Here is an 11478-nt window from a genome sequence, read left to right as displayed (position 1 = left end):
AATAATAATAATAATAATAATAATAATAATAATAATAATAATAATAATAATGGAGCTGGGTGAACTAGAAGATGCTCAACACAAATAAACACACTCTGAGATACAGTTGACCCTCCACATTTGCAGATTTGATTATTTGCAAGTTTGTCTGTGTCTGAAGGGAACTGTGCTCCCCCCCCCCCCCGATGGCTTGGAAGGATGCATGCATGCTCCTCCCTTATCCTGGGCTTTTTGACCCGGGGAAAAAGCCCAGGATGGTGCCATTGGGAAGGGTACATGCATGCACCTCCTTCTCCCTTTGGCTGTCTCACATGTCCAACGACCACCCAGCAGCCCTAGACAGGTAGCCGGCTGATCAAGTGGGTGAGTGGGCAAGGCAGGGGAAAGTTGTCTTGCTTGGTCCCCTCTCTATTCTCTTTTTGCTGACACATAAACACCTTCCTGTTTGAACAGGTCATCAGTATTAGGTTAGTGTAGCAGGACATGCAGGAAGTGTGCTGTTCTTAATATGTAATATGTGTGCTATACTTTTTATTTTATTTTTTAAATTAATATCTTAAAAGTAATATTTTAAAGGAATTGGTTGTTCAATGCTTTTTAAAAAATTGTACTACATATTGTATTAGATTTTTTTAATATTGTAAGCCACTTTTGACACCTATTTTGAGAGGACTGTAAAGCAAGTAATAAGTAAATAAATAAATAAACTGTATTAATACATTTCCATTCTCTCTCTCTCTGCAGCCCCCCAATACAATTTTAGCCCAACTCAAACTTCAGCGGAACATTCCAATTCACACCATTTCTTTTAACTGTGATGATACTGGAGCTAATAAATTCCTACATGAGCTGGCTAGTAAGACAGGTGGACGGTTTCATTACTACCATATTCGTTTGAGGGACCCTGATGCTCCAAGACCTTTTGAGGCAAGTCATTCAAATTTGCAATCAAGACATTAGGAATTTTCTTCCCTCTGCCCTTGTAAGGGACCTATTGTAAGAGGTCTTGCAAGAGGTCTTACAATAGCATCTGATTAAAGTTTGTTACTGCACTAATTTTTTTGTTAAGAGTTTAAAAGCATTTCTGTGTGCCAAAAAACACACAGGAGATAAGGGACTTCTTGAGAGGATCAGTTGACTGACAATCCTAGCCACATTGTAGCTATTGTTGGATAATCCCAAGTGGCTTAGGTGGTGAATACATGGGAAGAGTCTGTTTTATAATGGCACCTTGTCTGTAAAACTCCCTCCCAAGGGTGAAGGAGTGTCAGACTGACTACACTTTTGTTGAGCTTCCAGTGGATGGTCGAAATACCAGTGTACTGGTTTATATTCCCATGCTAGCTATAGGATGTAAATGCACAGGGGCATTATTCCATCAGGTCTTTGGTTTTGAAAATTGCTTTTTACCTGTTAAAGAAAAGTATGTATGCACCTATGCATAACTGTACAGAGCTTTAGGAGACCAGATGTACTTTAAGTACTAATTCAGGGGCACTACTGTATGCCTAAATTCTCTAAAGGCACCAGATCTCATCTGAATGTGGAAGTAGGCTCCACTCTAGTTAGTACTTGAATGGGAGATCATCAATGAATGCTAGGTGCTGTAGGCTATATTTCAGAGAAAGAAACTGGCAAAACAAAAACTCTTGAGTACTCCTTGCCTAAGAAAATCCTATGAATTTCCATAAGCTGATACATGGCTTGCAGGCTTCCTATTGCTGTTCCATTTTTGTTCCTTGGTGCATTTTTTTAAATGGAAGAAACAGTACAGGAGGGTTACAGATGGGTGATATTCTTAAACATACAACTGTGAAACTCCATGAATGAGGCCATACTGAGTGCATGCTGATTTTAAGGAGTTCAACCATTGTGCAGAATCACTCAGCCTACAAAGCCAGTGTCAGAGGAAACAAATTGACTTCTTTCAAGATGAAGTGTGCTGAATCAGTGAGGATTTATTAAATTCTCAAGGAAGCATGGTGGCTTGTTGAGAGATTGTGAAAGCTATAAGGAGGTTCTCCAGAATGGTTTTATGAAGAATCAGTGTCACCATCCTTGTTGATAAATAGAATATATCATGCTGGAATGACAGGTCTAGGCTTTTACTTATTTGTGGGAACTTATTAGTGATAAAGAATGAGAAAAAATAAGAACTTTATGTGGCTATTTTGAAATACCATGGATTTTATATTAGTTTTAAAAACTTAATCAATAGCACAAAGAAAAGCTAGATTCATAATGTTCTATTCCCTCAAGAGATATAACATATTTTGGCTCCACTGTTGTTGGGCTAATAAATCAGTTGGGCTAATAAATCAGTTACATTTTATTGAAGGCTAAAATGTAATAAATTTTCAGCCAATAATTTTCTGTTCTGCAATATTTGTTTTTATGAATTCAGGATTGAATTAAAATTGTATTTGTAAGAACTGTTCCAATGTTATTAGTAAATTACTGAGAAATCATGTTAGATGTGTAACATAATGAACACTAGAAAAGAAATGTAAGGAAGAATAAGCACCAGAATTGAAGAATCAATGGGAGAAAGATATACTGTATTTCAGAAGTAGGGTTTTTTCCCCTTTCTAAAATTACTGTCTAGATTTATTATTTGTTTAGAACAGGTTCATTTCAGAAATAAAATGTGTTTCTAATTTTATTTTAGTAACTCTTTTTTCATTTTGACAGTGTGAAGATATATATCTGCTTAAAAAAGAGATTGAACAAGGAGAAAGGGAACTGAAGAAAATACAAGCCTTTCACACTGACAATGTATTGATGGATTTGTTTAATGGAGCAAAAGATCTTCACGATAAGTATGTATTCAGATTGCTTTTCCTTCTTGCACTGCTTTCCGGCTATTAACAACTTTTGTCTTGGCTGAAAATTGGATAAGGAGAACTGAATTATAAGCAGAGATACTCTGTTCTGAAGAGAAATGGTCTTGGAGAAAAAAATATTGATGTGCTTGGAACAAAATAATTCTTTTTTGTGGAAAAAAGACCAAAACTGTTGCTTTTGATAGGATTATTTAGTATCCATACTGTAAAATAATAGTGAATTGAAGAACAAAGTACTCATCTGGGAAAACAACGAAGACCTCTCAATTTTATGAGGGAATATTTGTGTCCTTCTGTATCTATTCTTTGTCAGTGTTACAATTTCATTCACCCCATGTCCCAGCCAGTGGTACCTGCCTTTTTCCTAGTTTACTTTGGTTGTTTCTCTGCTCATGGGTTAGCTAATTGCTCATAAGCACTATTTGCCCTTCTCCACATTGCAAATGAAGTGCATCTTGAGAAATAGTGCAGAAGTGTTTCCTCTTGCTGAACTGATCAGAGGGTTTTCTTGCCACGAGGTGAGAACCCCATGTCCAAAGAATCAGAAGTAATATGTTCAACATCTGTTAGTTGTCTTCTTCATGGAGAAGTTTCTGTTCTGATACACAGATACACACCTTTGTATGTCACTGTCTGAAGTACTGGTTAAAGATGGATTGCACAGGAAAAACAAATTGCCAGAAATAATGTTTGGCCCAGATTCTGTGGATTCCAGTTGGAAATATCTGTGGTTGCTGTTAAGGTGATAGTTCTTATTTGGTTGGATGGTTTGTCCAGGTACTGTTTGGTTTTCCAGGATCTAGCAGGATACACCTCTTTTTGAACAGCATGCACCCATTCCCTATTGCATACTAGGTACAAACATGGTCAGCATGTTTCAATGTGCAATGCTTTGGACCTTATAGTTCTCAGAGTGGCTTCTCCCTGATATATGTGTGTGTGTGCTTTGGCACAGATGATGACTTGTCTGTTTCTTAAACAGACATCGCAGACAACATTTCACTGTAACCCCACAAGTTGAGGGAATGAATCCCCCAGATAGGCCACATTGTGCCTTTGAAGAGCCTGCTTCACCTTCACCACAGCCAGGTACGGATGGATGTCAGGCACGCTCTGAGAGTGCAAGCAGAAAGAAGAAAGCTTTACATGCAGGTAAAAGAGACTGTGGAGATTGCTCAGTAAAACATAGCCCATTTCTGACATATCTTGAACTCAAACCTCTTCCTCTTTCATATTACTTCACACTAATAGTATACTAGATGCTGCAGTTTTTTTATTTCCCAGATGTCTGCAGCATACCATGGAAGGACAAGACAAGGGTGGAAACAGAAAGTCTAGACTGACACATTTTAAAGGACTCTTGTTTATGTATTTTAATAATACCAACACTGTTTGTGACTTACCTTTAGATGTGGTCTTGTTTCCTTAATAAGTATTGTAGTTAAGATATGGAAATGCTTGGAGGTTTCTGAATTAAATTGCAACGTGGATAATCAATCCAGAGGTTTGGGACAGAGGATTAAGTTGCTGTATATTTCATCTTGTTCTTCCACTACATTAAAAAAAAAGATTCAGGTTCCCCCATCCAACCAGCATTTGGGGCCACAATTCCAAGATTCCCCCAGCTGGCATGGTTAGTGGTCAGGGTGACTGTGGGATTCTTAGAGCTGTCATCCAAAAACATAACTTTTCCTCTCTCTGTTTTTCCAATGGCTATTTTGCCATCCTTTCCCTCTTACTTGCTGTGGAGGAAAAGCTGAATCCTGATGGCTACATAAAGACAGGGAAAGAAAGTAAGCCAGGAGACTGTTGGAAGTCTGAGACACGATATATGAATGTGGGTTCTCTTCTGCTACTCTGGGAAAGATTATTTTCTGTGTTTAGGCTTAACAGTCTTGCCCATCTTTGATTTTGAGAGAAATATCTTTCTTCTGGTTACGTGTACTGGGGAGTTACATGTATTGGATGTCCTGCCTGCTTAGCTTGATGAAGATTCTTGAAGGAAAAAGAATTCCCATAGATCTGTGCAGAGCATTGATGCCCCACAGAATCCAGAGATAAGAGGGATTCTGTAAAGGGTAACAGTATCCGAATTTAGGTTGATAATCTAGAAGGGCTTGTGTTGTGTGAAGTCATGAAAATTTGAAAGTATGGTACAGTCCTATAACACTAAACAAACACATCTATCTGGTTAAACATCTGAAACTGGACAAAATTAGAGGAATTATTAATAAAATAGTGTTATTTTTCTGGGTCAGAAACTGGGAATCTGTAACGCTAGATGTTTTAGGGCCATTACTGTTCTCAGCATTGCATAGTCTGGTAGAGACTGTTAGAGTCCAACATATGGAGGTTTGGGAGAGTTCCAAAGCCCTTCTCTAGTTTTCCAAGAGAAACACAGTGGTTTCTGTTAGCTTGGACCTCTATAGTTGTTTGGACAGGACCATAAATGATTTTTTTAGCAGTGGATGTCCTGTTGATGCATACTTCAAAATAAGTCCTATTGTAAGTAAGTGGAGCTTACTCCCAGGGAGATGTGTAAAGGTTTTGCATTCTAAATCTTAACCATAAGATTTTCAATGATCAGTTAAAATAAATGTATAGAAAAAACAATCTTAAATTGAATCTTAGGGATAGGATGCAGTCTGGGTACATCCAGATGCAGCTTTTTTCATGCAGTTGCCCTGGTTCATGGATGGGATTTTGTGGAGGCTTTAGGTTAGACTCTATCTGCTTGTAGCTATCCTGTGTTTTCCCCTCTCTTTGTCTATCTTCTTTTCATTCTATCAAAATATACTGAGGAGGAAAATAAAGAGCAGCTCCAGAATGTCTTTTGCCTGGTAACATCAGGAGCCATTCATTTGGAAACACCTCTGGGATCTTGTCGCAGAGACTTTGAAAACTGCCATAATAATCTGTATTTATCCTCTTTTCCTTTAATGTAAAATTTGAAATGCAGATTTTAAAATGAAAGTTCATGATCTGTGAGTGCAATTCTAGCTCAGTCTCCAGTGTAGTTACATCATTAATTGCAGTTCTGTTGGTTGAGCAGTATACACTACTTTTCAAGAGGATGAAACACGATATGATTAGAAAAGCATAGAATAGAAATTATGGAAGCTGTATATTTCACCCATGGGAAATTCTCTGGGACTGTATTTGCTGAATGGGCTGTAAGCATTAAAAGCAATTTGTCATTTTGAGACTTTCATCAGCTTTTTGGCTTAGTAGCCACTCATTGATTGTGTGTGTGAATATCCTTTTACAGAGCAAACAAAGAGTAGCATACTTAGAAGTCAACGCTATGTAGCAAAACCTTCTGAACAAAATCAAAATGGAAGGGTTTCTCCTGAAAGAAAAGGTAAGTTGTGGGGCTAGGAAGATTAATATATATTTTTTATCTCAGCAGTTCTAATACTGTTGCACAGTGCATTCATTCGTTCATACCAAATTTATCTTTTCCTGCAGGGATGGGGAACTGTACTGGGTCCAGGGGCCAGTTTCCCTTTGGAACCATGTGGTATGCCAAAAATGACACTAAACCGAACAAAACAGGAAGTGTTCACCAGTCCAATCCTGGTTTTGAAAAGAGTGTTTTGTTTTGTTTTAAATGTTAAATAGTGTGATGTTGGTGGGTACCTGCAACCTTTCTGGAAGAAGAATTGCTTCTCTGGGAAGCATCTAAGAGGGCTACACTTGTGCAGGGCCACATTTTGCTTATCCCTCGTTTGGCTACTATTTCCACCCTTTGGCACAGTTTGCCCACTCCTTGGATGCTGGCAGCACTCAACTGGGTATTGAATTGCACTCAGTACTCCCAATAAAATAAGATATTCTCATTGTGATGGGAATCATGAACTCACTGTGATCCAGCATTGCACAAACCAAGCTTTATCCTTGCCTTAGTGCTGTGGTAGGCAACTTTAGTTGTCCAAACAAGTCAAAATTTTGGTACTTGTACCATGTTTGAATCATGGACAGATTTGGTACAACATCTGTGTTCTAGGAGTGTTCAGGAGTAAATATTGCTCTGTGGAGATGTAGGATGTATGCACACTGTAAATTTAGAGTCATCTGATAGCACTTTAACTCTTATGGTTTCATCTTATAGAATTTTGGGATTTGTAGTTTTGTGAGGTACATAGACTTTTCTGTTAGGGAGCTCCAGTGCTGCAGTTTAGGGAAGGGGAGGGCACTACAACAGCCTTGCAGATAATTCTACACGCTTCTCAAACTAGAAGTTCCAGGATTCCATACAGTGGAGCCAAGTTAAAGTGAAATCAAAGTGCTAATATTGTGTAGTTTAGATGCAACCATAGTCTCAAAAGTATAGAAAGAGATCATTAGGGCTACATTGCATCATATCTATATAGAAATGAGATAAATATGATCTTCTTATGAGAGCCAGCATGGTACATGGTTTGAGTTTTGGACTAGGACACTGGGAGCCCAGGGTTTGAATCCCCACTCAACCATGGAAGCCACATTCTTTCAGTCTTACATGGAGGTACTGTAAAGGCAAACTCTCACTGAACAAATTCTGCCAAGAAAACCCCATGATAGGGTCACCTTAGGGCTGCCACAAGTCAGAAATGACTTGAAGGCACACCACCACCACTACCACAACAATCCCTGCATAGCAATTCAGAAATAAATAAATTCTGCTATGTATTTTTATTATGTTTTATGGTCTGGACTAACACCAGGGAAGAATTACTCTCTTAACCTGCTTCTTTAAAGGCTCTGTAGCAAGCTATCCACTGGGGATTGGTTCCATGACTTCCTGTGGATGCCAAAATCTGTGAATGCTTTAAATACAGTGCATAGTGAAATGGTGTCCCTTATATAAAATGACAAAAAACACAATTTTGTTTTTAGAATTTATATTATTTTTGAATATTTTCAAGCCATGGATGGTTGAACACGTAGATAAAAAAATGCATGGATACAAGGGCCAACTGTAGTTATAAGTTGCTATTATAGCATAGAAGCTGAATTTAAGGGAGAAAACACATGGGATAAAGGATTAAGTGATATTCTGTCAACACATTATACTACATTGTCCCCTAAGGCTGTAAAATTAAAAGGAATTCACGCTTTATAAAAAACAATAACTCAGTAAAACTTACTTTTAATAGAAAAAAAGAAGCTATAAAGCAGGAAGTCCCTTGTTCAAATTTCATTTCTGCCATGAACTCAGGGGTTGATTCAAGGCAGCCTGCAGTTTCTCAACCAATGGATCCCTCCCTATCTGCAGTGCATAGATAACAGCACTGGCCTCTCATATAATAGTATTAATAGTTATTAAAAAATAAAACCAGTTTTCTGCCCACCATGGTGAATGTAATAGATAAAAAATTTAAACTCTTTTTAAAGCCAGTTTTAAACATGAAAATATGTGTGGCTGCTGAGAAAGACCTTTCTTTAGCTTCTAGAAGTGGTGAGATTCTGCTGAAGATTCAGATTCTGATATTGTGAGGATTACTGGGAAGAAATGTGAACCAATTGCTCCATAAATGCAAAGCATTATTATTATTATTATTATTATTATTATTAAAAATGTTCTTAGTACTCAAACTATTTTAAAAAATCATATAGTTACTATGGTTACATAATGTGAGGAACTACAAGGACTAGAATGTGTGTATATATGTATGTATGTATATGCAGAATTCAAAGACATAGCCATGTTTGTCTGGAAAATCAGTATGCAAAGGGATCTTGTAGCAGTTTATTTATTTATTATTATTTAAGAATAATTGAAAGAAAGAAGTTGGTAGCATGAGCATCTGAGGAAGTAGACTCAAGTCTACAAAAGCTCATGCTACTAGTTTCATTCTTTTAGTTAGTCTCAAAGTTGTATACATCTCTGTGTGTTGTCTATGTGCTTGCCAAACCCTTCAACTCTGGCGAAGAGTCATGATTAATTCTCTGTTGCCTCATTTTTTCAGCTGTTTTTAAAATGTTTCAGTTTCTTTCGTCTCCTTCCACTTTCCCCTTTTGTCCTCAGAGTACTTCAGTTGCTGCAAACTGAATTTAAAATGCAAACTAATCTGGCTGCTTTCAATACTACCTAGGCCTGCTTCTGGTCCTATCTTGCTAAGACCAGACTTTGCAAAGGCTATTTTTTAAAACGACATCTCCCAGAATCTTTCGCTCCTTCCAGGCATTGTAGGAGTTATTTGCCAAAAAGTAACTTTTCCAAGTTCTGGCTCTCCTGACTGCTACAGTGCTGCTGTATGGAAAACTGTATAATAATTTTGTTTTTAAATTTCCCCTACAGAGCAGAAGACACCAAAAATGGACAGAAAGATAGATAAAGAGTAAGTCGATGTATAATGAGAGAGACTTATATTTTTAAAAATTCTTATTGCTGAATTGGTCACTGTGTCTCATTATCTCTCTTCTTCTTTTTCAAAAGCCCTTTAGATATCTCTTCAGCTCAGTGGCTAAAGAATCATGGCTTAGTTGCTAGGAGACTCACCATAATGGATGCCTTAGCACCAACAGCTGTTCCGCGCACAACTAAATACATTCCCGTTCTAGACAAACATGTAGTTTCAAAAGTATTTGATGATGTAAGTATCTTTTTGTGCCCTTTTTTCCTGGGTAAACTCCAAATTAGCAACTGAATGTGTCAACTAATTGCATTCTCAACTATTCCAGTCACAACATGCACTGCGGGCTGCGCAGAATACTCATGCATTTTGATTTTGGGGTGTTAGAAATAGTGCAAGAGAAAAAGTTCCTTATAAACTCTTTGTTGGCTAGAATATCTCTCCCCTCCTGCATCCCTCTAGATGTCATTTTCAATTTCTGCTGTTTCTTTCTTTTTTTGGAATCGGTCATATGGATGGTCTTAGTCTGCATCTGCAATACAGAACTAATGTGGTTTGACACTGTTTTAACTGCCAAGGCTCAGTGTTATGAAATTCTGGGTTTTGTAGTTTTGTGAGATATTTAGCCTTCTCTAACATTGCAGCAAACTACCAATCTCATGATTCTATAGCACTGAGCCATGGCAGTTAAAGCAGTGTCAAATTGCATTATTTCAGCAGTGCAGATGCAGCTTCAGCCAACTGAGAATAAAATCACAACTAACTAACTAAATAAATAAAATATAGTGAATAAGATGATGCCAAAGTTCTATGTAACCAGTCAGATTTGACTATGTGATCACATCATGAAGGCAATTGAGAGTGCAGGGTGTATGTGTCTTTTTTTTTTGTAATTATTGCTGAAAATTTGTTTTAAAATCTCTCTCTCTCTCTCTCTGTACTCTTGAAACTGCTGAAAATATTTGTGAAAAGTAATTGAATTTATACGAGTAAACTATATATGATAAGCTTGTTACAGTAACCATTCTCTGAAAAATTATATAATAATACAAAGCTGAAGGAGTGATATAATAATTTGTAATTCTGTGCAACTACTTCACTCCCATTTGTGAGTGAAGGTTGAAGGTGAGGTATGTAAGCAAAACTTAGGAGAGCTTCTTCCAGCTTTTCTGTGCTATTGGCTCACCTAAATACACTGAAGGCACCCACATCCCTTCTGATCTTGGATGCTAAGTGGGGTCAGATCTGGTTAGTTCTTGGAAGAGGGACTGCTAAGGAATACTAGTTGTTTTAGGCTGTATTTCAGAAAAAAGCATTGGTATACTGTGTCTGAGTATTCCTTGCCTAAGAAATTTGAGATAACTTGAAGGGGTACACACACACACATACAGAGCTGCCATTTTGCACAGATATTTGCATTTCTCCCTTTTGACCAGCAGCCAGCAGTATATATCCACTGTGGGTTCAAAAATGGGCAATGCTTGCTAACAATAATTGAAGTTGCATTGGAAATAATGACACTGGCACGCCATAATCTATATTCAGTAGGCCAGTGTGGTGTAGTGGTTTGAGCACTGGACTATGACTCTGGAGACCAGGGTTGAATTCCTGCTTGGCCATAAAACTACTGGGTGACCTTGAGTGAGTCACATGCTCTCAGCCTTAAGAAAAGACAATGGAAAATGCCTTGAAGGCACACAACACACACACACACACACACACACACACACACACACACACACACCTAAATATTCCAGATCCCATCGGAGCTTGGAAACTAAACTGAGTCATCCCTGGTTAGTATTTGGATGAGAGACCATCAATGAATAACAGGTGCTAGGCTATATTTCCTTGGTCCAGGCCTTGGAGGTAGAGAGGAACTGCTGGACCTCTTACCCTTTCCCTCCACCACTCCCTTCTCCTTCTGTGTCATGTCTTTTTAGATTGTAAGCCCGTGGGCAGGGAATCGTCTAACTAAAAGATTGTATGTACAGCGCTGTGTAAATTTACAGCGCTTCATAAATAAAGGTTAATAATAATAATATTTCAGAGGAAGGAACTGGAAAACTCATACCTGATGATTCCTTGACTAAGAAAACCCTATGAAAGTAATGAGGATGCTATAAGTTGTTAGGTGACTTGACGGCACACAAACACACACACAAGCCCAAGAGAGAGAGAGAGAGAAAAGATCTGGCCACTCCCAGATTCTAAACCCTCCTTCCAAAATCATCAAGGCGATCCCTGTTCCCAGTTGTCCTTCCATCAGCATCACCTTTATATTCAGGTAGGCCTTC

At 38.0% G+C, this 11478-nt stretch overlaps 1 protein-coding gene across 3 annotated transcripts in view; it reads left to right on the top strand.

The window, feature by feature from the left end:
- VWA3B (von Willebrand factor A domain containing 3B) overlaps positions 1 to 11478 on the top strand; it is a 93179-nt gene that overhangs the window by 52606 nt on the left and 29095 nt on the right. For all 3 annotated transcript variants that reach the window (XM_042460731.1, XM_042460730.1, XM_042460732.1), the window contains exons 15-20: positions 745 to 927; positions 2692 to 2819; positions 3826 to 3995; positions 6112 to 6204; positions 9127 to 9166; positions 9265 to 9421. In XM_042460731.1, coding sequence (XP_042316665.1) covers positions 745 to 927; positions 2692 to 2819; positions 3826 to 3995; positions 6112 to 6204; positions 9127 to 9166; positions 9265 to 9421 — 771 coding nt within the window. The remainder of the gene's footprint in view (positions 1 to 744; positions 928 to 2691; positions 2820 to 3825; positions 3996 to 6111; positions 6205 to 9126; positions 9167 to 9264; positions 9422 to 11478) is intronic.

The sequence above is a fragment of the Sceloporus undulatus genome, chromosome 3 (assembly GCF_019175285.1).
Source record: "Sceloporus undulatus isolate JIND9_A2432 ecotype Alabama chromosome 3, SceUnd_v1.1, whole genome shotgun sequence".
NCBI lineage: Eukaryota > Metazoa > Chordata > Lepidosauria > Squamata > Phrynosomatidae > Sceloporus > Sceloporus undulatus.
The sequence above is the reverse complement of the archived record's forward strand: the minus strand, read 5'-3'. Positions and strand labels throughout refer to the sequence as shown.